At 54.1% G+C, this 25,968-nt stretch overlaps 10 protein-coding genes across 10 annotated transcripts; 2 read left to right on the forward strand and 8 right to left on the reverse strand.

The window, feature by feature from the left end:
• Positions 1–1,509: 1,509 nt before the first annotated feature.
• Positions 1,510–2,781, reverse strand: IWZ02DRAFT_472049 (kinase-like domain-containing protein; the record flags this gene model as incomplete). The annotated part of the gene is made up of 4 exons (XM_066768927.1): positions 1,510–2,232; positions 2,271–2,506; positions 2,565–2,637; positions 2,770–2,781. 4 exons carry the CDS (start codon positions 2,779–2,781, stop codon positions 1,510–1,512), a joined length of 1,044 nt encoding a protein of 347 aa, XP_066618865.1.
• A 3,745-nt stretch (positions 2,782–6,526) lies between these two features.
• On the reverse strand, positions 6,527–7,364 carry IWZ02DRAFT_462973 (ATP synthase j chain-domain-containing protein). Its single transcript, XM_066768311.1, has 4 exons — positions 7,227–7,364; positions 7,109–7,138; positions 6,927–6,977; positions 6,527–6,739 (listed from the first exon to the last, which is right to left on the reverse strand). Exons 1-4 carry the CDS (start codon positions 7,261–7,263, stop codon positions 6,666–6,668), a joined length of 192 nt encoding a protein of 63 aa, XP_066618866.1. The 5' UTR covers positions 7,264–7,364; the 3' UTR covers positions 6,527–6,665.
• A 136-nt stretch (positions 7,365–7,500) lies between these two features.
• Positions 7,501–8,540, forward strand: IWZ02DRAFT_462975 (DASH complex subunit Spc19). Its single transcript, XM_066768312.1, has 3 exons — positions 7,501–7,727; positions 7,799–8,012; positions 8,054–8,540. The coding sequence occupies exons 1-3, from the start codon at positions 7,596–7,598 to the stop codon at positions 8,239–8,241; spliced, it is 534 nt and encodes a 177-aa protein (XP_066618867.1). The 5' UTR covers positions 7,501–7,595; the 3' UTR covers positions 8,242–8,540.
• Positions 8,541–9,012: 472 nt separating this feature from the next.
• Positions 9,013–11,199, reverse strand: IWZ02DRAFT_462976 (uncharacterized protein). The gene is made up of 5 exons (XM_066768313.1): positions 11,052–11,199; positions 10,652–10,988; positions 10,364–10,558; positions 9,730–10,309; positions 9,013–9,674 (listed from the first exon to the last, which is right to left on the reverse strand). The coding sequence occupies exons 1-5, from the start codon at positions 11,134–11,136 to the stop codon at positions 9,210–9,212; spliced, it is 1,662 nt and encodes a 553-aa protein (XP_066618868.1). The 5' UTR covers positions 11,137–11,199; the 3' UTR covers positions 9,013–9,209.
• A 118-nt stretch (positions 11,200–11,317) lies between these two features.
• On the reverse strand, positions 11,318–12,842 carry IWZ02DRAFT_462981 (uncharacterized protein; the record flags this gene model as incomplete). The annotated part of the gene is made up of 5 exons (XM_066768314.1): positions 11,318–12,171; positions 12,242–12,304; positions 12,328–12,491; positions 12,529–12,623; positions 12,668–12,842. Coding segments are annotated over 5 exons (1,045 nt in total), but the record flags the coding sequence as incomplete, so codon positions are not given.
• A 2,014-nt stretch (positions 12,843–14,856) lies between these two features.
• IWZ02DRAFT_100711 (uncharacterized protein) lies at positions 14,857–15,633 on the reverse strand. The gene has a single exon (XM_066761237.1). The coding sequence runs from the start codon at positions 15,518–15,520 to the stop codon at positions 15,089–15,091; it is 432 nt and encodes a 143-aa protein (XP_066618870.1). The 5' UTR covers positions 15,521–15,633; the 3' UTR covers positions 14,857–15,088.
• A 74-nt stretch (positions 15,634–15,707) lies between these two features.
• On the reverse strand, positions 15,708–17,607 carry IWZ02DRAFT_462986 (uncharacterized protein). Its single transcript, XM_066768315.1, is given in 9 exon segments — positions 15,708–16,046; positions 16,101–16,259; positions 16,341–16,446; positions 16,518–16,649; positions 16,676–16,788; positions 16,808–16,861; positions 16,891–16,915; positions 16,975–17,175; positions 17,222–17,607. 8 exon segments carry the CDS (start codon positions 17,329–17,331, stop codon positions 16,131–16,133), a joined length of 870 nt encoding a protein of 289 aa, XP_066618871.1. The 5' UTR covers positions 17,332–17,607; the 3' UTR covers positions 15,708–16,046; positions 16,101–16,130.
• Positions 17,608–19,093: 1,486 nt separating this feature from the next.
• Positions 19,094–19,657, forward strand: IWZ02DRAFT_436888 (uncharacterized protein; the record flags this gene model as incomplete). Its single annotated transcript, XM_066766574.1, has 1 exon — positions 19,094–19,657. One exon carries the CDS (start codon positions 19,094–19,096, stop codon positions 19,655–19,657), a length of 564 nt encoding a protein of 187 aa, XP_066618872.1.
• A 3,849-nt stretch (positions 19,658–23,506) lies between these two features.
• Positions 23,507–24,337, reverse strand: IWZ02DRAFT_100788 (uncharacterized protein). Its single transcript, XM_066761238.1, has one exon. It carries the CDS (start codon positions 24,013–24,015, stop codon positions 23,539–23,541), a length of 477 nt encoding a protein of 158 aa, XP_066618873.1. The 5' UTR covers positions 24,016–24,337; the 3' UTR covers positions 23,507–23,538.
• Positions 24,338–24,426: 89 nt separating this feature from the next.
• Positions 24,427–24,648, reverse strand: IWZ02DRAFT_385459 (UcrQ family protein; the record flags this gene model as incomplete). Its single annotated transcript, XM_066765405.1, has 1 exon — positions 24,427–24,648. A coding segment is annotated over one exon (222 nt), but the record flags the coding sequence as incomplete, so codon positions are not given.
• Between the last annotated feature and the right edge of the window lie 1,320 nt (positions 24,649–25,968).

Raw genomic sequence — 25,968 nt, forward strand, 5'->3', positions numbered from 1 at the left:
CGCGTTGTGAGCATGATATGGGACGGCTGGCCGATCCAGAAGCAGGAGCTTCACAATCAAGGGCAGTACAGCCACAGGGTTTTGTTTGTAGTTTTGTATGGTTCTGGGTTGTGGTTAAAAGTAGCTCTAAGCGTGGCGGCTGCGAATTTCTTGGACCTGAGCGGCAAATCAGAGCTTTGGCATTTGCGTAGCGCATTGGGCCGAAAACGTAGATCCCGGAAAGATGCCTGACTCAGGCATCCACACAACAAGGGTCGGGTTCTCTCAACACCAGAGTCATCGTGCTTGGCAGGTACATCTTCATTTTGTACATGGTGTAGCCATTCAATCATCACCGTTAAAGGACTCTCTCCCTATCACACTAGAAAAGGAGCACTAGTCACGTCCAAAGTCTTTCACAGTCGGTGCAGAGTCGAATCAATTAAGGAGTGTAGTGTTGCACCTTATTACGCAAGAGAGCGCCATTCACTTCCCAAGCTTCCCAAGCAGCCCAACGGCGCAGCAGCGGCGGCAGAGCTCCAACTCGACCGAAGATTCGGTCATCGTCTCTCTCTCTCTTTACTTCTCGTGCCACCGCGCCTAATCCCATCCGCCGTCTCCGTCCCCATGTCCAGCCGTCAGCCTCATTCGAAACTGCGGCTGGGCATTCGTTTGCAATTTGTTGTCTGCTATCGTCCCCTGCTAAGCGTAAAACCTCCCCAGAAGCAGACACTTTGCCGGAAGTGATGCACGCGAGTGGAGGAGGAAAGAGTAAAAGGAAAGGTAAGCAGCGCAATAATGAGAAAAAAGCAGAAGCGAAAAGCAAAGAAACCGGGAAGGGGGAAATTAGTTGAGCCGGAAGCACACAAAACAATCAATCTGGTAGTCCCATTGCAGTCGTTCCTCCGCCATCTTGGTTGCTTGTGTCCTGGAAAGACAGTAGATCGAGATCGCCGTCGATTAAAGCAACCTCTTACCATGTCAGATGCGGGCTCTGATGAAACTTCGGCCAGCAACCGTGAACCGACTTCGAGCCAGCACGCAATGACGCAGGCAAATCAACCGAAAGACCGGAACCTTGGAGCACCGATGTCGACCGAGTCCTCTGCCAAGATTTAATGGAAAAGGCCGTAACCCTCCACCAGGGCCGATGATCGTTCGTAAATGTTGCAAACCGACAAAACATGACATGACTGATAGTGAGCAGAGAGTCTGGTGCCGTCCATTGGAATAGAGCCGAGCGGACGGCGAGGCCGCGTTTCCCGATGTTGACGAGGCGCCGTCGGACTGCGTGCCTTCCGACTGTGCCACATATGAGATGAAGTTTTGTTGCCAAGCTAAGGGCCGTTTCGTTCATTCATCAGTAGCCCGACTGGTACTGGTCGGCCCACCACGCTTAGAGGAACGCAATTGCCTGAGGTAACAAGTCGGCGTTAGCAAATAACCAAGAGACACCCCCCCGCGCCAAGCGTCTTCGCACTAAAAGCCGCAGAGGAAAGAGCCCTTACAAGGATGGATTATGTCTGACACTCACATTCCGGTACCTCCTTCGCGCGGGTTGACGGGGCCACGACGCTTGTCCGTCACGGTGCCACCGGCGGCCGTCTGGTTGCCAGTGGCCGCAGCAGTGCCGGTGACGTGACGACCGCGGGTCTTGTCCTCGTCTTCGGGCTGGGCCTGGTTGTTGGCAGCCTGAGCGATGGCCTGGGCATTCTTCTGATACTTGTAGACGGTCCAATCAAAGACGTAGTCATACTGGAAGCCCTCGCGAACGAAGAGGTCACGGAAAATCTTGCGGAGGTAGGAATAGTCGGGCTTGTCGTCGAAGCGGAGCGAGCGGGTGTAGTTGAGGTAGATGGCAAACTCGTTGGGGAAGCCGCGGCAAAGGACCTCGGTGGGAGTGGTCATCTTCTTCTCCATGATGCGGTCGTACTTTTGCTTCTTGGTCGCGGCCTTGAGACCCTGCCAGGGCAGAGAGCCACGGCAAAAGTAGAGCATGACGTAGCCAAGCGACTCCATGTCATCGCGACGAGACTGCTCGACACCCAAGTGGGTGTTGATCGAGGCGTAACGGGCCGTGCCGGTCAAATTCTTGTTCTCTCTGTACGGAATGTGGAAGTGCGTCTTGGGGTCGCGATACTTCTTGGCAAGACCAAAGTCGATGACATTGACCTGGTTACCCCGCTTGCCGATGCCCATCAGGAAGTTGTCGGGCTTGATGTCACGGTGGATGAAGGACTTGGCGTGAATGTACTCGATGGGGAGATGAGCTGGTCAGCGAGGAGCAGGACCGTCTTGAGCGAGAATTTGCGGTTGCAAAAGTTGAAGAGATCCTCCAAGCTGGGGCCGAGCAGGTCGAGGACCATGGCGTTGTAGTCGCATTCGGTGCCAAACCAGCGAACGAAGGGGATGCCGACGCCTCCGGCGAGGGACTTGTAGACGCGAGCCTCATACTCGAGCTGGGGGTGCTTGGCCTTGACGCTCTCGAGCTTGATGGCAATCTCTTCACCAGAGATGATGTTGGTGCCTGTTGAGTGGGAGGTTAGAGGGTATCCCAGCGACCAATGCGGAAGGAGAGCACGAACCCAGATAGATGTCACCGAACGAACCGCTGCCGATCTTGCGGCCAATGCGGTACTTGTTACCGACGCGCAAATCCTGCCAGATGTGTCAGCTTGGGATGTTGTTGTTTGCAGGAGCAGAGGGGGCCGAGCTAGGTTGAGGCTGACGTGGGAGCCGCGGCACAGCCACAGCTCAGCGTGCTTGCGAGGGCGAGGAGGGTCGACATACCATGGTCGTCATTGTTGAGGAGACTGCACGCAGCGGCGAGGCAATCGGTCGAAAAGGCTGGTTTGTTTGTGGTGGTGTGGTGTGGTGTCTGGGATGCAGACGAGGCGAGAGTGGCGGACACGCGTAGGGTTATTAACCTGTCGCGGGTGAGAAGGCCGGTCAGCAAGGCTTTTGCAAAGCCAGGCGGTGTACGTAGGGCCGACGCAACAATGAGCGGATGTCGACGAGGAAGGAAGTAGTGAAAGGGGGGCGAGTAGCAGAGTGGGAGCGGGCAGAAGAGCGCGACAAAGAAAAAGCAGAAAGAAGGGCCCGGCTTGGCTGAAGCAAGATGTAGAGCAAAGGGCGTGCGTGAGGTGTTGTTACGCGGGAAGGAGAGATGGAGGAGGCTTGGAGGCAGCGGAAGCGAAGGAGCAAGCTGCAATGCGGCGAGGGAACACGGGAGCCTGTAGCGACTTACCAGGCTGGATTGTCGCTGTGGAGAAGGCGATGAGACTGCAGCCCGACACGAGCGGCAACGCTGGATGTTGGGCTTGGTTTGCGGGCGGGGCCGTGGCAAAGGGGGGGGGGGGGGGGGGGGATGGGACGGGCGGCGAAAAAAAGCGACGACCAAGAAGCCGGGCGGAGATGGTGGATGTCTGGGCGACAAATGTGAGGGATGGACGCAGAACGCAGGCCGTGAAGGTACGGTCGCAAGCAAAGGAGGGGGGGGGAGAGGGTGGCGGTTGAAAGAGTTGGAAGAGTAGGTAGGCCGGTAGTTAGGGAAGTAGAGGTTGAAGTAGGGGCTCGGGCTCGGCAGGTGCAGGCGCAGGCGCAGGCGCATCCACAGTCCGCAGTGTGCAGTACAGCCAGTGGCACGGGTGAGGGACACTGGAGCCTTGGCGCCTCTCTCCAGTGCAGCCCAGACAAAGACAGAACCTAACAGACAACTGAAGGCGATGACCATGAGCAGAGAGCTGCAACCAACCAAAAAAAAACAAACGCCGCCCTTGACGTCCCCAGCCCACTCCGCCCGCCCTTCGCTCACCTTCACCTTCACTCCATCCATCAGACGTCAGGCACTCTGCAATTAGTGAAAGCCCGCCTTGGGCCACGTCCAGGTCCGGTGCTAACAGCGTGGGCAGCCGCCCGACCTGGGCATCGACATCGAAAGAGGCAATATCAAAAGTCCATCCATGCAAACTGCGTCAGCGCTTCGCTTGCAGCGCATCATGTCTCTCCGTCCGGCGCGGCTGTCTCAAAGCTGAAGCCACGCGCCATCATTGCCGTCTGTCCGTCGTCAGTCTGCCCGCTTAGAAAAACGACATGTACCAACGAGATCAACGCTAGCCATTTCCCAAAACAACCCTCGCAAGCCTCTGACCAAATTTTCGACCGTTTGTGCCGCTTCTGCCATCGTGACCTTCCCCTTTTGCTAGCCGCCCGCATTCTCCACGCCGACCTCGCAGAATCTCGACAGCTGAATGAGGGAAAAAAAAAAAAAAAAAAAAGTTCGCGTTGCCGCAGTTACCGATTGGGATGATGAGAAGAGCATTGCACAGTCCAACCAGTTAATTGCCCTTTCCCGCCTTCTCCACACACGAGCCTCCCAGGACCCTTGGATCTCAAGCTGTCTCCACAGTGCTTCGACCCCTACATCCATCCATCCATCCACACATGCCAAGAACCAAACGCCATCCATCTTCGCCAACCGACCCTACCAGCAAACATGCCCGTGCCCCCTGAGAAGCGAACGGTCCTGGCTGCCAGCCCAGACAGTCAAACGGCCTGCCTGCGTGGCGCTCTTGACCGTCCATTCCCCGTCAGCCACGCCTCACGCGTCGCCCATCGGCCCTGGGCTGCTGCATCTCGGTATGCCACGTTCCGCATCTAGGCGGGCGTCCAACATGTACAGTAGAGTATTTCATAATGACACGCCAGTACGTCGCCCGCGCAGCAGCATACATATATGCATCCATACTGCAATGTCAAAATGAAATCACAATCGTCGCGCTTGTCTTGGACCATGGCCAACGCTTTTGACCCCCGCGCCTCACCTCACAACTGAGTCACCCACCACCACACCACCCCATCCCCCATCATCCAGGTATCTAGTTTCCATCGTCGCTAGCTGGCCATCTCGATCCCGCAGCCTCTCCGCTCGCCTTGCCCTGCACCACCTATCCATCCACCCTCAACGTAAGCGAGCGCCCGGGAGACGGTCTCAGACAATCACTCGGAGAGCTGCCTTCAACCTCTCCAACATTGCAAACATCACCTTGGCATACTGTAGCCAAACATGATAGAAACCGACATGCGTACTGTGCCTTTTGCACTTCAGCAACATCCAGGCTGACAACTGGCTCTCGCTCGCTTTCGCATTCCCTTCCCTCTCCCACCTCTCCGTCTACCTACCTGCCTGCCTTGCCTTACCGCCCCGTCCATCGTTCCGCACGTAACCACCACCGCCGTCGCAAAGCAACCTAAGCCAAGGCATGCACCCACGCCCCCACGCCCGCGCGCACGTCTGGGGTGCGGGCGGGGCACATGGTCTCGCATGACCCGACTGACAGCTATGCAGGTCACTACGTATCGTCTAACATAGGTAGTTCTGTTGTGCACTCCCCTCTGCCAGCAGCCACACCACAGTGACCTGACCTGACCTGACCTGACTGACCCGTCGACGTCATTCCTCACCAGTCCGTCTTGCTACATGTAGGTCCTGTCTCCCACGCCACCGCACATGGGTATCTGCCCTCCCTAAATACTGCCCGCCTTCGGTGAGTAGGCATTTGCGGACCAAAAGAATGCTGCGTGGGTGGTGTTTGCGTGCTGGACTGACGGGACCAGCTCTATCCACCCACCACACCATCAACCCACATACCCATCTCCCATCGCCCCCCACCCCCGCGCCCCAGATCCACAGACCTACCAGCCTCGACACCGCTCTCCCACTTAGGTAGCCAACAACTTCTTAATCGCTTGGCCTGGCCTGGCCAAGCCAAGGCCCGCGGGTGACACCAATATGCCACGTGCTGCTACATGCGCTACCTACGACCTACATGCAGCTCTCGGCCTGGCTGCGCTGCCCGTCCGTCCAGCCGTCCGTCTGCTCCATGTTACTTAGCTACCTTGCCTGTGTATGTATGTATGTATGTATGTGCGCACGACATGTCGCTCTTTTACAGGGATGCGTGGTCTAGCCTTGACATGGCTGTTTGCCGCTGGTGAGTGGTTTTGAGGGAGAAGTTGGTTGGTTGGCTGGCTGGCTGGCTTTGCGGTGCTCGTTTGTTTGGGTGGTGTTGATGATGAAGATGGGATGAAAAGGGTGGGAGATCAGGGAGCTAGATGTGTCGGGTAACTGTTCACGACCGCTTGAAGACGCGGGTAGTACGGTGACTGGATGCCATCTCTGGCTGCAGAAGTAGAGCCGCCTGCGCTGCTGGATCTTCAGATGTGAGCGAGTTGGATAGTGAGCTTAGTTAACCAGTCGATGGCCGTTTTTTGGTCTGGGAATGGCAGCGTGTCGATGTGACTTTTCAACCGGCTTGATTGCCCATGATTCGATGGTGCATCGAAGCCGCATTTTGGAGTTGTGGTTCAGTAGAACTTTTCCTGTTGGTTACTCCCGAATGCTTCATAAGAGCCGTGGATGGCTCAAGAATCATGCACACAAGCAGCCATCCGGTCATGTCAGTAAGCTCGCATCCATGCCAGTCGACAGCAACACAACTTGAGCGAATCCAGAGGCGTCTTCAACACAGAGACAAGCAGGACAAAGTCTCCAACCAGAACAGCTTCAATTGCAGACGCACGCAAGCTTGCTAGCGGCAATACTCTGATCTACACCCCCATGCCGTCCTCTATCATGCCGATATTGCGCTTTCCCAAGCCACGAATTGCTGTTGGGGCCGGGGCGTCTAGTGGCCGCCGTTGGCGGCGGCGGAAGCGGCAAGGAACCTGGCGTTGCGCGGGTCGTCCTTGAACTCGGGGGCTGTAGAAAGTCAGTCGTTATTTCCAAGCGTCGATTGTCTCCCGAGTGTTGCATGGGTGCGGGAAAGGAGACAGGAATGAAAAAGGACGGGAATGAAGCGCAGGCATTGACGGATGAGACGAAGCGCGCTTTCTGTCGTGCCTAGGAGGGATAGAGCCGACGGGTAACAGGCGAGCGAGCTACGTACTCTTACGGTAGGCAGTGGCGCCAGCGTTGATGCCATAGAGGATGACGATGCCTGGTGGTGGGTGTCAAGTTAGCACCTCACGATCCTAGCTCTTGCAGTCTCTCGTTGCGTCCGTCTGCCGCATCCAACAGACCGCAGCGCGGAAGCGCCATGTCGGCGAAGGACAAAGATTCAATGCTTACCAGCGATGTAAAAGGGCGCCATGGGCGCAGCTGCACATGGAAACCGTCAGCGCAATTCCTCACACACCCTCTTCCTCCTCTTCTTCTTTCTCCACCTTGCTCCCGGTCGAGTACGTACCGACGGGCGTGGGCCACTTCCTGCCGAGGAAAGACATGTTGACGGAGGTTTGGTCGGGGTTCCGTTAGAGGTTGGGGAGCGGGTCGGTGATGGAGACGGTGGTGGTGGGCTTCTGCTTTGCGTTCCTTGCGGCTGCGATTCGGCAGTGAGGTTCAATCGTTCGAAGTCGGAGCGGAGGAGCTCGTGCCAAGTCGGAGCTGGCGGAGCGGGACGGAGCGGGGTTGCAACCAGCATTAACTCCGCTGCTTGTAAACAACCACTCAGATCTTGGTCACCAATGTGCATTTGAAAATCTCCAAGCCACCACGACCTGTCGCAAAGAACACGAAACGTTAGCTCGTGCATTGCAATCACCTGTACACCACCACAATGGCCGACGCTCTCGAAGGCTGCGTCTCCTCGCTGCGCAACAGCATACAGCTTCTCGACTCATCCATCTCCATCCTCGACTCCGGCGTCAACGACCTCCCACGCCTGTCAAAAGTCCTTCAAACGACTCGCGTAAGCCTCTTCCCTCCCTACCACCCCAGCCTCACAAAGAAATCCTTTCGCTAACCAATCCTCCTCGACAGCACTTTGAGCTCATCTCCGAACCCGACCTACACGCCGCGCAGCGCAGCCTGCTCTCCGAAATCCGACCCGAAGTCGACAACCTCCTCTCACGCGTGGCAAACTACCTCGACAAGTTGGAGCGCCGCGAGCAATCGCTCATTGCAAAGTACGAGCTGAACCAGGGCCGGCTGTCGTCGGACGAGGCAGGAGGCAGCGGGCGCAAGAGCGGGGGGCGTCCAGGAGCGCCAGTCGGGCTGCTGGTGAACGGGTTGAAGGCAACAGGAAGGGCGGGAGGGAAGAAGGCGGAGGTGGGCTGGCGCCGCTCGAGGAGCTCAAGGTCAAGCAGTTGCGGCAGAAGAAGGAGAGGTTGAGCTATGCTGTTGATCGGTTGACGCTTCAGGCGCAGAGGGAGCGACAGTTGCGGATGAGCATGGCGGCGCCGCAGAATTTTGGTGTCGAGTGAGTGAGTGGGCAGAGGCGGCGTTTGTGTGTTGTTTTTCTCCCAAGCGGAATCTTGCTATTTATGATACCCTTTTTCACTTGTAGACTGGCTAGGCCTGTGTGCGAGCGAGTAGCAATCTGATTGCGGTGGACTTTTTATTCACAAGTTTCAAAAGAAGAGTCTCTAGAAGTCACACCTTGGAGAACCCAAACACCTGCACAGTGAATCATGCCTTTTGGCAAGTGCTCGTAGGCGGCCAAAACAGAAAGCCATATATCAGTACTGCTAAAAGCGATTACTATCATATTCAAACACTCACCACTAGCAGTACCAATATGCAGCAGCAAGCTGCCTTCATCGAGAACCCGAATACCTTCCACCAAACCCCAAAACACCGAAAAAAAAAAAAAAAAAAAAAAAAAAAGCTCACGTCCTAAGCAATTCGAACAGACGCACAATGGTGACACTGGTGACTGCGCCATGACTACCCAATTCGACAAGCCGCTCCGTATCAAAAAGAAAATAAAATGTACCTCGAGCGTCCGTGTCATCATCCAGAGTGGGTGACTCTGCCACAGTGATACGAACGCTCGAAACACAATCGTTATTGTGGTTCTTTTGGCTTGTGGAGAGTTATTGGGCATCTAGACCGCACTGTAAATGGCGTCGAGACTCAGCGTTTTGAGAAGGCCGGGACGATGCTGTGTCGACTCGTTAGGTAGCTTTAGCGGGTTTGAGGGTTCTGTAGACTATTTCATGACATGTGCTTTGAATCAACATTGACATTCAGCAGTCGGCAAGCTCATCTGAGCATTTCGTCAGGAGGAGCAGAAGGCGTTGAAGGACAGCATGGACTCCCAGAAAGAAGCCTTTTCCATCATGATCCATTTCCATCTTCGCCAGAAATTAATGCTACCGGCTGCATTGAGACAACTCTCATCCTGATAAGTTGGGATGTTCACCTGAGCAGCCGTCAAAAAATGCCCCCCCTACTCTTCCACGTCCTCACCAGCCCCTTCCATCGCATCTTCGTCAATCTCGTCATTCTCTGCAAGCTCCGCCAAATGATACAAATCCCAGTCCCAATTCTCGCAGTACTTGGTGAGATCCCTCTGGCCAAAGAGCTCGCTTACTACCACGAGGATCATGTCGAGCGTCGTACGCGTGTTGACTGTGGGTGCTTGGAGATCATCCTCGTCTCCTGTGCTTTGTTTCCGTGGCTCTGCACCAAGATTTGCGCCCTGTTTCGAGGGAGCCGACTCTTCGTTCTTGTCAGAGGGAGCGTGCTCCTGATCGTCTGGCTTGCCGCGAAGTTCTTCAACCTTGTCTGAGAGCATCTTCTTGAGCTCGTCATCCATCTCGTAGGTCTTCGAGTCATCGTTGCCCATAGACGGCTTTGCCTCACCCTTATCTTCCTCCTCGCTGCCCTTTGCGGGTCGCTTCTCGGTCTCTTTCTGTTTGACGAGTCAGAATGGTGAAGTAGTGTGTTGGAGTAGTGTGGCGACTTACTTCTGCTTCCAGGGTCTTCCTACGATTAGCCTTGGTCGGCGGCTTGTTCAACGGCATTCCCAACCACTCAAAAGTTTCCTTGTTGTCCAGCGCAAAATCTCGGGCCTTCATCTCGACCTCAGGGATAATTTCGCCCGTGAATCCGCAACGAACCCACAATGCCCTAAAGGCTAGTTCCCTGATGATGTGCATCTCGTCAGAGCCACGCACGTCAGACGCGTCAAGCCGGCAGAGCAGTGCCCATATCCAGGAGCTCGTGTTGGCATGCAGATTGATACCAGACCTAAAGGTGAATCGAATCATTCCGAGCAGTTCCAAAACATTTTCCACGTTTGCGCAGGCAATCTGTGCTGGCGCTGGATGACGGGTGATGAATCTGTCGAGCCAATTGCGCATAGTGCGCGCCCTTCCCGCCGTTTGAGACTTTGTTGGAAATGTGTAAAGATGCTCCTCTTTGGTAAATGTCCGAGCAACCGAATCAGACCGCGGAGAGCCAAGAAAAGCATGAAGTCGATGATAGCGTGTAATCAAAGCGGCCTTGAAGGCTCTTTGGGGCAAAATCATCGGTAGTCTCCTTGACCTATGGGAGAGTAAGCAAGACGTTGCAGAGGTCTGGAGCAGTAATGATACTTACTCCGGAGAATCTCCGCCAGCAGATGAGCTGTCGCTGCCAGCAGAGGGAAAATCAGGCGGTAGCGCGGGCCTGGCAACAGGTGCCGAAACAAAAGCGCCATCAGTATAGTAGCCGCGAGTATCTCCAAGCCCATTCTTGTAGATGTCGGCCTCTAGCTGGAGTCTGGTGAGGTATGGAAGGCCGTCCGCTTCGGTCCTGGAGGTTTGGTTTCAGTGAAGGCACCAAAGACGGAGATGGATTTTTGATGGGGAAGGAATCTGGAGCATAGAATCCTGATATTGTTGTTACCTGACACTGTGCAAGTAAAGCGCAGCTTCCGCAGCTTCGAGATCGCTGGTTTCGGAGCCGACGTCAATATCAAGCGCTGCTGATTGTCCGAATCGCGACGCTCGCGACTGATTGTCATGGCTTCGCTGATGCTTTTTCGGCCCACTCTGACCGTGGGCTTTCGATTTATCCTTTGCGAACTCAGTGAACGTCCCGAAGTGTGTTCCCGGCTCGTGTTCTGGCGATTCCTCACGTTCGATTGCGGGCTCCGAGGCTACCGTCGTTGTTGGGAGCGAGAAGAAAGACGGTATCGCAGGCGCAGGCGCTTGAGCATCATCGCGCGTGAGATTTGCGCTACCTGGGAATGGGTCAGTTGCTGGGAAGGGCAATGACGCAGCGTCGCATGGCGGGAGAGACGTGCCGTTGGCTTCGGGACGCGCACGTTTTTTGTTGTCGATTGTCTCCAAAGCATTCGAAGACTCAAGCTTTCGCTTGAGCTGAGACATCAGGGCAAGTGGGCGAGAATGTGGTGGGTGTTAAGTCGAGGCAAAGAAGTTCGAGCTTTGGTGAGGTCGTAGAGAAAGTCGATAGCTTCGATAAACGTCGGACTTAAGCAACGATCCCCGCGCGCGCACATCTCAAAAGGGAAAGCGAGGCCGAAGAAGACTTTATATTCTTGCACGTAAAGCTCGCCCAGGGACGGTCTAAGAAGCTTGTGTTTACGTGTCCATTTATGGAATTATAACCAATACTGGAGACAAATTGGTAGCTGTCATGAGCTCGTCTGCGAAGCACCGGCAAACCGCATCCTCCTGAGAAAATACTAATAACTGGCAACCATGGGTATCTACGACGCCAAACTCCATCAAGTAATTCCTGATCATTCTTCATGATGACAGATTCCTGTTCCGTGCAGAGATCGTAAACGAGGTTGATCTCCATTCAAGGACGAGAAGTAGTTTTCTCGCCTAGCTGTGCTAGCAGCAACAAAGGTTAGTCATTTATAGTCCACACGCCAACTGCTTTGTCCAGAGACTCCGTGTCATGGTTAGTCATATAGTTCCTCCAATGCCTCTTGCAACTCTGCACCTCATCAACCTTTTCCGAGTGCCATTCGGCCTCCTTTGAGACTCGGACGATGCGCAGATTGGGGAAGTAGTTGTTGTCCAATGCTTCAGTCAAGTGCTCAGGACGAAGCTCCCCAGATGCGAAATCAGAAGCGTGGTCCGTGGAGAATCTCAGAAGATCCAGTCTTTCGAGGGGATGGCTCGCAAGGCTCCATCGTGAAATGTCGCCAAATCTTGAGGTGACATAGTCGTGCGAAATTTCGAGAGACTTCAAATTTGGGCAGAATGACAGGACTATGTTCATTTGCCGCTCGTCCATGCATCGATTGCTGACCAGTCTAAGCCGTTGAAGCTGAGGGCCGACACCTTCCAACAGCTTTCGAACACTGACCAGAGGGACGCGGGCGCAGTGCTCGATTGACAAGTTGGTCAGAGTCGGTGGTAGTGAGGTTTCCCCTGGAGCGTCGCAGCCAGCTGCTCAAAAAAAGCTTCTCCAAAGGGCCGCTCAGATGAAGTTCCTCAAGATGAGGCCAAGATGTCGGACCTTTTGCTGTGTTGCTGTCGTTGGACGAGCGTGGGAAGTAGAGAACTTTTAATCTTGGCAGCGCTGCAGGGCATTAGCCAAAGCACTAATGCTGATGGCTTCAGAGATAAGAGAGAGATCCAAAGTTTGAAGATTTCCGCATTTGGACAGAGCAGCGAAGCAATTGACAGCAAAGGAAGCCTGAGGCGCGACGAAAGCTTCCAAGCTGCTCTTGGTTCTGCCAAGTAGACGTGCTGTCATGGATTTTGAGCTTTGATGACGATGCTTCTCAGATCCAAGACTCGCACCAGACCAGCCAAATCGCTCTTTTGACATGGAGATTCACCGACGGGCAAACGGTCCTAACGAAAAAGTCGTAGTTCTTGCCGTAGAGGTGGGGTCGCTCGTAAAGGCGGCGAATCGCGGTGTTGTACATTGATGGTTGACGAGACAAAAGGCCCAAAGTGTCGGTTGTGATGTGCTGTCGTGCGGAATGTAGTCTAAGACTTCAAGAAGCAACTCAGTAGGTAGATGAGCATATGTAGTCGCAGGTGCTTGCGTAGATTTGTAGGGCACCGAAGCTGCCAGCACGGTAGATGAAGTTGTCGTTCGTGACCGCATACTTGGAAAAAGTGGCCGAGGGTCAGAAACTTGAGAAATAGAAAGACTGCAAGGGTTGGTGGTGCGGTGGTTGTAGCGTACATGGATGCAGCCAGAGAAGTGAGCGGCGAAATGGTGATGACAAAAGGACTGGACCGGACCTAGCCGTTCAGCCTTATGCACGGATGCCTCGGAGGAGCCATTTTCCGGCGCACGATCCATCATCCATCGAAGCCTCCTTGTGCATCAACATCTAGCAGCTGTCTCAGAGACACACAACGACTACGCCATGGACATGCTTAGGGCGTTCCCAGACTGCTGCCACGTTTGAGGAATGCTCAACTCCGTTGCACATTCGATTGAAGCCTTGTATTCCTCCGACACCCTTAAGAGCCTCCCTGTACCACTTGTGCACAAAGCAATGGAATTTCTTCATACTTCTGCCATCGACGAAAGAAATTCCGTTTGTCGAAACTACGCAGTTATCTACGAGACTCATAATTTGCAGCCAAGCGTATATATGCTCGTGGTCGCCGACACCGCGAATTCGACGCTTTTGGCTTTGCAGAAACTCGAACTCGACGTTTGCCCATCTTGATAGAACCTGGCTCCTTTCCAACCTCATGCGGCAGCACGACCGTCCCCTGCGTGCAGCGGCACCTCAAAGAGACATCCGAGCCCTTCTGGACCAGCTTGCCCGGAACTTTCCAGCGCAGTGCTGAAGCCTCCTTCGGCACTTTCCACATCACCAAAGACGGCGCGAGCTTCCAGGTCTTCCCCCCGGGCTAGTGATGCTCAATCCGAGAGGTAGTTGTCAACACGCTCGTTGGACCCGCGCTCCATCCGTGCGCGTGGCTGGGATAGCTCGAATCGTAGCTGTATCACGGTAGCTCCTATAGCCAAAGGACATTCGTGAGATAGCCTTCAATCACGTGGATTCGGTTCCGTTTTTGTTGTTGATGTACCAGCCCCAAGACCGACGGATGAGTTCTAAAGGCGTTCTGCTTCGCCAGCCAAGAAATGCGCCTGAATTTCGAAAGAGCTGATGAAGGGTGAGATATTGCCAGGTAGCTCTGGTGTCTCGGCTCTAGCTCCTCCAGTTCCCAGTCAGACCAGATGATATCCTGGATATCGTTTCTGGCGCGGCAACACCGAAGAGTATGGCAAGGCTGTTGGCATCTTGGGGTACCGAGGTAAGCGTAGCATTGTCCCGGTACAGCCCCTTGTTTTCATCGAAGAGGTACTTGTTGATGGCTGACCGAAGCGCAGCAGCTCGGGCAGTCCACGTTGCGTTAGGCTTGGGCTTGACTTCCAATCGGCGAGGCTGGCTCCAGTAACAAGCGTGTGGTACAGTCTTGCAAATGAATGTTAGCGGACAGGACAATTCAGAGACCAGGAACGGGCGCACATCATGTTGGCCTCACTGTTGTTCCATCCTTGTCCCAACCTCGCCAGTCTCGAGTGCACTGACATTCAATAGTTCGGTCTCTTGAACTTGCCATACACATAATCCATGGCAAGAAGATATCTTTCCCAATTGCTATCAAGAAAACCATGTCATTCGTGAAGAGGACGTAATTGTACGTCCCAATCATGGTCCACATGTGGTAAGTGTCGCTGTCCAGTTGCAGGGAGGAGGGCTGATTCTGGCAAAGCTCCACTGGCATTCTACGAATTTATTAGTCCTTTTTCCTTCGTGTCGATTCATTTTTAGGGACTGACTGATGGTCGTACATGACTGCAGCGCCACTTGACACTCTCCATTTCGCCAGTGCTAACGGCGACCGCTGGTACCGCGATGCCATGTCTCTGGCCAAATAGTCCTATCTCTTTTCGCGCCATCCATAATAATGGTTGAGCATTCCAAGGATTCCATCATTAGACCACCGCTGGTAATCGCGGAAACTGCCGGCGTATTCACAGGCGCACTGTTGGTCTGCAGGGTATAAGCTCCGGCGTACCATATGCGATTCAATAGCTCGTCCGAAGATTTGAAGTACCAGAGTAGGCGCGAAGGTTCGACCAAGTGGGCTGAAAACGATTTCCAACTCGATGCTTCTGACGACGCTTACTCCAGCAGCGATGTCTTCGTCATTCAGAAAGAGCGTCAGATATCTGAATCCACGCGCAGCTTCGCGTCCGGCATGACGTACGAATGGTCCCCGGCGCGCTGAAATTGGCATACAAGGCTCCGTCCCGAGCGTGAAGTTGCCATTGGAAGAGTCTGACACCTTTCAATGTAGTTCTTGGCCTCGGTGAAGGCAAGACCTAGCGCGCCCTTGCTGTCCCCGCTGCCCGTGAACTCCAGCGACACGATGCCGCCAACCTCGATGCCAAAATCGAAGACCACAGCTGAAGTCTTAGCGCCGAGCAATACTGGTCCAGGATAGCCAGATATGACATTTCGCTCTCGAGAGATAGAATGGACTTGGGGCTGACAGTCCTCGAAGGGGCGCATAGATGTATGCGTCCATTCACCTGGGAATGCGCAGAAGCTGGACCTGTACACACGGTGTCGCGCCAGCATTTTCCAGTGGCTGTGGTGATTTTAAAAAGGTTGAAAGGGAAGAGAAAAATGTGACCGAAAGAAGTGACTTGCAATTCTCCAACCAAACATTTTTGCTCAAAAGGAGCAAGATGACGGCTAACAGCGCACGATTGGGACTGGCGAAGGCTTAAAGAAAAAACAAGAAAACCCATCTCCTACCGACGCCATTACCAGTAACCCGTCACTTAGACGACGGCGGGAAGGCCAGTTCTCAGCCCCCCTCGCCGAAAAGAGCCTGGAAAACTATCCATCTGCAACAACCTGCACCGACATTGCACCGAGAATCGCCTCGTCGTACGAGATTCTTCAGCCGGGCATCCCTACTCACCTTACAAACGTACGCGGGATCCCCTGTAGATAGCTCCGTCTTGGATAGCCTATGGCTCTAGCAAGACGTAAAACAATCAATCAATCAATCAATCAATCAACCATTACCCAGTACCTGACGCAAAACTGCAGAGTCGCTGCATTTGGCCCCGCACCACGAACCTTTCTCGAAAACGTTGTTCCTGCAGCCCAACCCACCACGCCTCGGCAAAACGGACGAAGACGCCCCGACCGCCAAATTACCCAGCTTTTCTTGTCGATCCTCCACACTCGAGGACGGGATCGTGGACTGGCCGAGCCGAGCCAAGCGCTGTGGCTGGAAGGGGGAGGACAAGGCCGTGTTCGCTCGTACTGCGCGCTCGGTTAGTCACATACATGGTGTTTAGGGTTGGTTCCGGCACTGACTCGCTGGACGTTCGCCGCAAACGAGGGCCCTCATGCCTGCACCTGAGGAGAATAGTCGTCCTCAAGACCAGCGTTGCGGCTGGTGGTGCGGCGGTGGCGGCGGGTCGCTGGCGTCAGAGTTGGAGGAGGCTCGGCAGCCGCCAGCATGCAAGACTTGACCTTAAATCATCAGCCACGATCCCGAAGAATCCTCCCGAAAGAGCTCCGTATGGGAAGGTCATTTTGGAAACAGAAACTAACCTGGGTCTCGATCTCAGGCTCTGGAGACCATGGCGAGCCCGGGTGCCTGAAAGGTCCGAACAGCATGATCTCCCTTGCTGGACTGTTCGCACTCCTTTCAGGACGACTGCGGTCTCCAAGGTTCGAGGGATGCCCCCATCCTCGTCCTCGCTGTTCTCGCGGCGCTGGCGGCGGAACAAGTCAATCGGGAAAGGAATTTCCCAGTTGTCAGCGGGCAGGGCGTGAAAAGCCACGAGGATCTCGAGCAGCACCAGAGCGAGCATGATGATGACGCAGTAGCGGCAACCAAGAGAAACGCCGCAATCCCATCTGGCGGCGGCCCCAGTCCGGCGCACGCCGCATTCTCCGAGTCGGGCCAGTCCATGGCCATCATGATGACGGCGACATGAGGGCCAGGACGACACAGAGGAGAAGCAAGCAAGAATTTGCGCGGATTGATGTGGTAGCGCTTGGATGCGACAGGGGACAGCCATCTGCAAAGCCGTCAATACATCTGCCTTCCAGAGCTTGAGCATCTTGAACTGTCACGTAGAGGACCATGTGGGAAGACGTAGAAGGCAGCGGCGCCATCGCCACTTGCATGCTGAGCACGCTCAAAGCGAGCTCGACGGAGCAGTCGACCGGGAAGGCGTACCACGCTCGATGCCGACAATTGCCAGAGCGAGGATGATGACGTCGAAGCGCAACATGAACCAGAAAAGGGCCTGGATTTGATGGGGGGTCATGGCTGCGATTCGAGAGTAAATAAATGGCGTAAAGGTGACTGGAACGATTCAAAAGGCGACTGCAATGGTGCGATCTGGCGGTTGAAAGAGTTTCGAGCCTCGATGAAGTTCTGCAATTTTGATATCGTGGGCTCGGCGACCAAAGCACAGGGCGACGACACTACTCCCAACCTGGACGGTGGTAACAGAAAGCACTGCAATCTATCTGGGCATGCAGATTGTGCATCGTGAGCAAAAGCAAGGTGCTTCTCTTGGAAAGAAGCCATGCCGACTCTTTCGACGATCTATGTCCGATGTCTGATTGAAGGCAAACAATAGTGGAGTGGAGAACGTGGATGAAGCATGGCGAACATTGATTTCTGGACCAGGTGTGTGGACAGAAATGCTCTGAAAAATCTCACATATGTCCTGCTCTTCTGCATCATGTCGAAGGCTCAAGGTGGAGCTCCGAGAGGTTGTGCGCTTAGACATGCTCATGGTTGACCTGGATGGAAGGTACGGTAAGCGACCCAGATTCAAAGTTCGCCTTCTCCGCGACGCGCCACCACACTCTCTTTCTCATCCATCCTTCGCCAACTGACAACCCACCACCTTGATTCTCACGTCGCGTCTCGAGGCCGTTCCCACAGGCCACGAGGCGCAACTTCCGTCTTACCGACCACGCTCGCAACGGCTCCTTTGCCTCCCCTTCTCAACTGAAGCTTGCCAACTAGTCGCGTCTCGCAGCCGCCTCAAGAGGTCGCAAGGCGCACATCTTCGGCTCTCCAGTGACAACCGCAACAACACCTTTCCCAACCTTCTCACCGACCGGACCCTCCACCACCTTGCTCTCGTCGCGTCTCAAGGTCGCCTCCTTCGGCAGCAGCTCGCTCTTCTACCTCTACCTTCAACTCTACCAACAAAAATCACGAGATCTGATGTTCGTCGCTGCCGACTTCACGAACTAGCCACCATGGCAATCACAAGGTCAGTGAAGTAAGGCCATGACCCGCCGGCTCCCAAGTACAACCAGTCTTCCGTTGTCAAACATGTTCCCAAGAAACTCTCCAAGCCCAAGGCACTGCTCGCCGCGAGTCGCCAGGAAAAGAATGTCGATCGTCTCACATCACTGCCTCTAGAGCTGTTCAAAATGATCACGGGGGCTTGTTCGTGACATCTCCAGAATGGTTACTATCATAGTTTTCGGAGGCGGAAATTGTAAGACGAGTTGACAGCGCGAATCAAGCAGTTGATGAAACTCCGCTTCGTGAGTAGTAAGTGCACTACCTTCTACGCCATTGTAGCTTTATGGCTGACATATTCAGGGCTTTTTTGTGTCGAGATCACGAGCGCGATACTCGGCCTGTGGACGAGAATACAGAGTTCTTCTGGAATCATCTTGCAACAATCCAACCTCTCATGATATCCCAATTGCTCGTTGAGGAGTCTCTATCCCGGACCAACAAAACATTGGTATCCCAGCTCTGATTCAGCGAGCCGTGGGAAAACTTCTAGATTTGCAAGCCAACGGATCAATGATCAGCAGGAGGGCCCTTGTCGAAGCAACCTGCTCCTGCATTTTTCATGCGACCGCTGCACAGAGATCTTATATAATCTCACAAACCAGAAAAGCACAACTTTTGGGCCGTATGGAAGGACAACTTTTGAACAGGAAGTTGAGAACACCTGCTGGGCATTCTCGAAGCTGAATATGGCCCAATCACTGATCGAAAGGGAGATAAATTCCATCCACGTTTTACTGGCTTAACCCAGTGGGCGGCCGCTCGGAACGGCAACACCGATGTGGTCAAATACCTCCAACAGAAGGGTTGTGACTTCGGACAAAGGCAAGCAGATTATTTTGATCTACGCAGTCCACTTTGCGGTGCGGTGGATGGAAATCATGCCCAAATTTTCAAAGCGATTTTGCCTTCTTATGATAGGTATAGAGTTACGGCCTCTGAGCTTTCTTTTCCTTACAGGTACGATCCCGACCGTTGGCCAAGGACCCTCCTGAGTCGCAAGATCGCGACCGATGGATCAGAAGAAATGGTCCATATGTTCTGGGCTCGAAAGCCATTCATGGATGAAGAAGAGCTCAGCCAAGCGCTGATTCACATGTGCCTGAGTGGTCGACATGATAAGGCAAAGAAAGCCGCCATCCTGATCAAATCGGGCGCCTCAGTCGAGAAATACTGCGAGTACAACGGTACCATCCCGCTCGAAGCAGCAATTACCACCGGACCCCCCGAACTTTTGCGGTTCCTTCTCCAGAATGGAGGAAGCCCAACCGCTACTATTGTCGAACGGTACAACAGTTGCAAGAAGTACCGCTCGGATCCGTCAATCAAGGCCCTTGATTCAGGCAAAATCGACTCGATGAAAGAACTGCTTCAACATTGCAAGTGGGAGGTAGCAACCAAGGCAAACATGCTGCTAGAAGCTGTCAACAAGGATTCTGTTGACATGGTAAAGGTTCTTGCGTCGCCCGACCATTTTGATCCAACATCTTCAAGACGCGCAGTCAACATGGGACGCGCCGCCGTGAGGCAAGCTCGTGCCAATTTCAAGACTGAAATCGTCGATGTGCTTCTTGCTCACGGCTGCCAATAGTAGCTCCGAGTGCATTTACCTGGTTTCAAGCGAAGGTCGGAAGGTATCACAACATCTTAGTGGAACAGGAAGAGATGGCGCTCCGGATCAGTTGGCTAGCGTGGTTTCTTTTGCTGCAGAGCCACGTCTGTCCAACTACCACAATAGACCCAATGCTTGCTGCCAAAGGAGTTGGGAAGACAGGATAGCAAAAGAAAGTTGCAAGACGAAGTCAAACAGGTTGATGATGGTTGCTGAAAGTTGCGACAAAAATAGGAATCAGGGATTAGCGATTCTACAGGGACAGCAGGTAGCTCAATTTAAAAAAAAAACGGGGTTTAAATGGAACGAGAACCGTACACGACGGAGGTGCTTAAGAGCCTGAGCAAAAGTCACCCAAGATTCTCCTGGTGTTGATTTTGTGTGGCAGCAAAACAGGGCGACAAGCATCCAAGTCAACCACTTGCGTGGATTGCGCAACCGAGTTGGACAACACAATCCAATCAATCAGTGTCCTTGAATGAGCATTCTTAATCAACCGTAAATCTCGATTCCGCTGCTGGGTTTAGACCATGGCCAACATGCACTTTTGGCTGTCAGACTATCGTTTTCTCACGGTACAGATGGAGTTTGAGGAAGGCCTGTGTACCTTGCCCCTGGTGGAGTGATCCATGTCATTGGTAAGTAGTTGACGTCTCTCCTGTCTGCGCGTGTCCACATACTCATGAACAGGCCACTGCTCTGCGCCATAAGCGGACGCAAACTCGAGACTTTCAAGCTCATATACTCTCCAATTCCGACAACATTTCTGCGGATGATTTTGACAAGGTTGCCCTTCGACTGGTCATTTCGGCGTGGGTGAAAGGGGCGAAGTTCTTCTGGATCCCGCGACCAACTTGCACATTGGGACTCTTTGTCGCGACGGAGACAGAAACCACGTAAAGACCGCCAAAATCCTCAAAGACGCGGGAGCTGAAGTCAACACCTGGGCTATCACGTGTGTCAGGGAACGCCTTTGACGGCGGCAATCCGCAGCGGTCCACCGGAACTTGTGCGCGCGTTGATCGACGACCACGGAGCGCGTGCTCGAGCAGGAGGACACTTGAACTTCGGACAAGACCGCAGCTACCGTGTCGATCCTCTGAGGACCGCAATCGACTCTTCCAAGCTAGCAGCGGTCAAAATATTGCTCGAGTGCGGATCGTGGTATCGACTTACTCGGACCAACGCGCGCTGCGAGCCGCCGTCAGCGTCGAATCTGTTCCGATTCTCAAGATTCTCCTCGACGACTTTAATTCGGATAGCTCTGTCCGCATGAAGCAATTGGACGCGGCGTGGTTGAACTCGCTCGCCCGATGTGCGAGGAGTATGTCTATGGGATGCAGGATGCTGCTGGAGGATGGTTGCGATGCAAACGTCGGGAAACGCAAGAAAAACGAGTCAGCTCATGATTGTTTCCTGAGATGCGCTGCACTTGCCCATCAGCAGCAATACTTAGGGTGGGACATGGAGGAATACCCCGGACTCAAAACTAAGCATCTCTCATTCAGCCGCGCGCGATCCGGCGATTTCGGGCTGACTTTTTGCGTCGGCACTGACTCCCCTGGTTGGGAGCAGAATATAGACGATAGTCAGTAGCAGTGAATGAATCGTTAGCTCATACTCAATACTTGGTCAATCGGTGCTCCTAGCTACCATCGACTGTGTAGTAAAATAGATCCAGCATCTCCAGGGCGACCTCTCGGATAGCAACCGCAGCACGTGGATCTACGCCGCATGTGAATGCGTCGTTTTCAACAAAGACATCAAACAAGAGTTGGAATCACGGTTGAGGTTCAAGCTGGAGTATACTGAAGGGAGAGAGGGAGCTCCAAGAGGAAGTTCGACGCAGCTGCTGGGCAGTCGTTGCTTTGAAAAGAGACATGTCTCTGTCGGAGAAGCTCAAATTCTCAGGGGGTGAAAGTCCTCCAGTGCGTCCGAATGATTGTCCTCGCTTCATGGGCTCTGCTCAGTGGGCTGTCGCGTACAGAGGAAACTGTTCTGCAATCGAATATCTCCAGCGCGGAGGATTCGGTTTTGGTCTGTCCGCACTAAATGACCCTCTGGACGCCACCCTGCGCTCGCACAAATTAGAGACATTCAAGCTTCTGCTTCTCCACTCTGGCCAGGAAGTCGCCGGAGAGTTCAAAGCCGTTGGCTATGCTTTGATCGAACTGGGCTGGATAGAATGGGCGAGAGGCTTCTGGGCTCCTGACCGTTCCTGCAATCAGACGCCAGCTAGCACTTCAACCCTATCAATCATTTGCATTTGGCGGAGATTGAGGCCGATTTGAGGAACGACTCGATTTGAGTGAGGTGTTTGGAGCAAGCTGGGAAGACTGGGCTGGACGATGACGATGGAATCGGAGCGGGCGCGTGCGGCGTTCCTGACGTGTCTGGGAGATGTGTCGACGGAGTTGACGTTGACGTTGCTGTGATCAGGTCGCGAGCAGCAATGGCTTCAGCGGTGGCGGTGGTCGAATGGGTGCATGTAGGAGAGCTCATCGGCGGCGGCGGAGGCGGCGCAAGCGACTCTAGCAATGCGCTCAATGCGCGGCGCAACTCGACGATTTCGGAGTCGGCGAGGCGATGGTGGTGGTGTTCTGGCGGGAAATCGTCGTCAGCAATGGGGTCAAGAGTGGGCAAAGAGTAGGGAAGACTGAAGATGAATGCACTTACGAGGCAGGGTTGAGGGCGCCGTGGTGGCCTGCGAGGGAAGCGTCGGCAGCAGCGCGTGGTGGCTGTTGGAGGTGGTAGTGGTGCTGCCAAAGACCACGACGGTGAGGAGCGCGAGCAGTAGGTTGACCTGGAAGGTCAGAGACGCAAAGGGCGCCATTGTCTGCCAGCAAGCAACGTATAGAGCAGATGGAATGAGTGTGTTGGCGATGAGATGGGACAAGGAAATATTGTTGTGCAAGCTTGGAGTGTGCTCGAGGAAAACCGCAAGAAACTGTTTTGCATGAGAGCGGTATAGGGTAGACTTGAGCGCCGAGCCCCCTGTGAGGTGCAGTGAATACTCTTAATGGTACTCTTAATGGTCGAAAGATGATGGACAGTGCATTCTTGAGGTGGTGAACTGGAGGGCTCCTACTGATTCTGAGTGTCTGAAAAACAGGTCTTTGGCAATTGTGTAGTGCGTGTAGACACGCCTGCTCCAAGAGTCTGGCCATCGTGGTGGAGCACAAGAGTACTGGTTGTACAATACGCTCATCTGGTCAAGGTTTAGCAGGATAAGTCATTTTTACTACTTGCAAAGTCCACGAGTTTCGTGACAATTCTAGAAGAGAATTGTGGGATAGGCGTTGCGGCAAACGAAGCCAAGTTCTTTGTCCCGTGCAACCCCATTGTCTGAACCATCCAACTGCGGATCTTGAGCTCGAAAGTCCGTCTTGATCCTTCTCTACTGCTCCAATTCCCAATTTCTCTAGTTCCAAGCGCACCATCGAACCTTGGCTGTATGTGCCGAAGTCTGTAGCAACGATTGAAATCCTACTGCTGGACCTACAGTATTCAGAGCTCTCACGTCAGAATCCAAGCCAAGATGAGCAAGACATAGGCCATGCGAAGCCAGTTTAGGATCCGGCGAACCCACTGCATCACTTTATCGGCCGCAATGAGGTTCATGGCAAGGACCGCCATCGGCGACGAATTGATCCAGAAAAACGGAGAGACCAGAATCTCCGCCAGACGCAGGAAGCAGCGGCAAATAGAGGCAACCCAGCTGTGGGCAGCGTCCAAGAGAGTGCTCTGCAGAGGTGGGCACACCGGGACGGGGAAAGACGGACAGGACAACAGTTGAGGAGTGGGTTCGTTCAGTTTTGGCGGATCCGTCGAAATAGTTGTAGGGGCGGCGTCGGTTGTCATCAGCTCCAGCGTGCAGTCTCTTCCGAGGCCATCGCATACTCCATCGGGCATTTCGAGGCAGTGCAGCTCATGACCTCAGTCTCGCGATCATCTTCAGCGTCCTCTACATCCAAATCGACCACCGCAGCAAGAGCCGAAGACGCAGGCAAGCTCATCAACAGCGCGAGCGACTCCTGCAGGGCGCTCACTGCATCGCGGAGCTCCTCGATGGCTGCATTAGCGATATGAGGCGGTTCTAGCAAGCGCGCGGCGTTAGAAACTTGACAATTCGAGCGCGAGCGGTGAGCCGTACCAAGGAAATTTACGGCCTTCGCGCTGGGTCCAGAGGAGGGAAGCAGACTGGAAGCAGTGGAAGCCGTGACGCCGCCGTCGTCGTGATTTGTAGGCGATTGAGCGACGCTGAAGTCGACGGTGACAAGTGCGAGGAGCAAGTAGACCAGAAATGAGAAAAAAGACAGACGCGGCATGATTGGCATGGGGAGGAGCGTGATGTCCGACCAGGATGATGATGGTGGTGGTGGTGGTGGTGGTGGTGGGGGAGGATAGTCGGTTTGTTGTCGGTGTTGTTGGATTGTCGAGAGGAGAAGAGAAGTAGCTGGCAGAAGATTGCTGCTTTGAGTAATTTTCGCCGGCGTCTGTGAGCTGCCATTGGTATCTTCCTCTAGGAAGCACAGCCACGCCTAGGGAGTAGTCGTCTACCATCATCGCTGCGTCTAGGGAGCGGACTGAGCGTGGATCGGACACCTGAACAGGCAAGCGAAAATGTAGGCAGACTTGAAGACTCCAATACTAAGACAGTATTTCAAACCTTGTCCCCTTCTCATCAACTCCTCTTCACCTCTTACCCCATCCACTCCTCCCTTCCTCCCCTATCACACTACCTCATCCTACGCACTCCCCTCCTTCTCCCATCCCTCCTTCGAATTCAAATACTTGTTTCTTTCAATCGCCCAATTCAACAACCAATAACCCCCTACGAAGGGTGGGACCCAGTACAGCACCTGGGCCTTGCTGCGCCTCCACGTGTTGAAACAGGCGTTGTGTAGGGCGCCACCCAGGGCGCGCTGACGGTTGGAGGCGAGGCCGTAGGCGACGATGCCGCTCTGGGGGTTGAGTACGTGTGCCGCGCCCAGGCGGGTTTGTGGAGGTTGTAGATTGTGTAGCTAAGGAGAGAAACGGTGTTAGTGGAGTGTCGGAGGAGAGATTGGATGAAGGTCTAGGAGCGTTTGCAAGACGACGGGAGTGTGTCACAAGTCTGGGCAGGAGACCGGTAGCTTTGTAGATGGAGGTGTAGGGGTCGGGTCCAGGAGTAAGCAGGGCTAACGTACTCGCCGGTGGGACTGCGCTCGACAATCTGGGATCCGTCACTGCCAGCACCCATGATGATGACCAGGTATCCTGACTATTTCGTGCCTTTGTCGAAAGTCTCGTGAGATGTTTGTTTGTTGACGAGGACCGGCCGATGCTTTGGTTTTGGGTTGCGTTCCAGGGTTTCAACTCAAGACGTCATCCGAGGAGGCTCAAGGAAGACCAAGGCGGCGAAATGGAGAGCGCACACATGGCGCTCTTATACATGGCAAGTGAGCTGACTGAGGAGGCTCTCTCTTTCAGCCTGTCTGCATGCACGCATGCCAGCCAGCCTGCAGGGAGCCTTCTTGGCCCTGTCTTGAAAACCCCTCCATCAAAGTAGCCCTAAAAAGCGAGCAACCTCAGCGCCCTGCATCTGCCGACTCTGTGGCGTGACACAGCACGGCAGCTATTGCAAGGCCCTTACAATGAATTTCTCTTCACACTCTTTTCTGGATGATGGCGGTCGACTGGGCCAATCACCAAACTCGTCTTACGATGCTGAAATAGTATGCAGGGCATCCCGGGTCGATCTGCCGGCCGTCGGAAGATCCGACCAGGTAAAATGGGCGGTGTCGCCATTGTGCTGCCTGTTTTGGAGTAGTACGTCCCTGAATGGGTGGAAACTATCCGCGCGCGGAGCGGGTGGGGGCGGAGAGGGGGACTTCTTGGCACGATCAGTCGGGAAGACACGGTGCTAGGAAATACAGGCAAGCTTTTCGATCTGCTTCCTAGCTCTTGATATTTATGCAGTGCAGAAATGATGATTCCGTTCGCTTTGGTTTACGGCTCGCGCAGACCCGGCCATCTGGCTCTTCACATTGGACCGTGGGAAGAATGGCATCGTTGGAATTAAGTTGCAGTTCCAAAGAGAACCTACTGCATGTACTCTGCATGTACTGTGTTTCTGGCGGAGCCATGGGAGCGGTGTCTTTTTTCTTCATTTTTTGGTTGACCATGGGGGACAGCGACAGCGTCACTGTGGATCAAGGAGAGAGCGTTGGGTGCGGGGGATCAGGTGAGCCGTCTCCTGATAGCGCGAGATGGACCAGACAAGGAAGCTATTTGGAAGGAAGACGGCA

Source organism: Phyllosticta citriasiana, assembly GCF_038021145.1.
Source record: "Phyllosticta citriasiana strain CBS 120426 chromosome Unknown IWZ02scaffold_16, whole genome shotgun sequence".
Classification (NCBI taxonomy): Eukaryota; Fungi; Ascomycota; class Dothideomycetes; order Botryosphaeriales; family Phyllostictaceae; genus Phyllosticta; species Phyllosticta citriasiana.

Coding starts and splice junctions, on each gene's coding strand:
- IWZ02DRAFT_462973 (XM_066768311.1), bottom strand. CDS start 7,263: ATGTCTTTCCTCGGCAGGAAGTGGCCCACGCCCGTCG. Junction 7,139..7,226: donor GAAGTGGCCCACGCCCGTCG/GTACGTACTCGA, acceptor TTCCATGTGCAG/CTGCGCCCATGGCGCCCTTT. Junction 6,740..6,926: donor CGCCACTGCCTACCGTAAGA/GTACGTAGCTCG, acceptor GACTTTCTACAG/CCCCCGAGTTCAAGGACGAC.
- IWZ02DRAFT_462975 (XM_066768312.1), top strand. CDS start 7,596: ATGGCCGACGCTCTCGAAGGCTGCGTCTCCTCGCTGCGCAACAGCATA. Junction 7,728..7,798: donor AAGTCCTTCAAACGACTCGC/GTAAGCCTCTTC, acceptor CCTCCTCGACAG/CACTTTGAGCTCATCTCCGA. Junction 8,013..8,053: donor CGGGCGCAAGAGCGGGGGGC/GTCCAGGAGCGC, acceptor AACGGGTTGAAG/GCAACAGGAAGGGCGGGAGG.
- IWZ02DRAFT_462976 (XM_066768313.1), bottom strand. CDS start 11,136: ATGTCTCAGCTCAAGCGAAAGCTTGAGTCTTCGAATGCTTTGGAGACA. Junction 10,559..10,651: donor CTTTACTTGCACAGTGTCAG/GTAACAACAATA, acceptor CCAAACCTCCAG/GACCGAAGCGGACGGCCTTC. Junction 10,310..10,363: donor GCTGGCGGAGATTCTCCGGA/GTAAGTATCATT, acceptor ACTCTCCCATAG/GTCAAGGAGACTACCGATGA.
- IWZ02DRAFT_100711 (XM_066761237.1), bottom strand. CDS start 15,520: ATGGGTTTTCTTGTTTTTTCTTTAAGCCTTCGCCAGTCCCAATCGTGC.
- IWZ02DRAFT_462986 (XM_066768315.1), bottom strand. CDS start 17,331: ATGGCTTCTTTCCAAGAGAAGCACCTTGCTTTTGCTCACGATGCACAA. Junction 16,650..16,675: donor CCCGACTCGGAGAATGCGGC/GTGCGCCGGACT, acceptor GGCCGCCGCCAG/ATGGGATTGCGGCGTTTCTC. Junction 16,447..16,517: donor ATTCCTTTCCCGATTGACTT/GTTCCGCCGCCA, acceptor TGGAGACCGCAG/TCGTCCTGAAAGGAGTGCGA.
- IWZ02DRAFT_100788 (XM_066761238.1), bottom strand. CDS start 24,015: ATGCCAATCATGCCGCGTCTGTCTTTTTTCTCATTTCTGGTCTACTTG.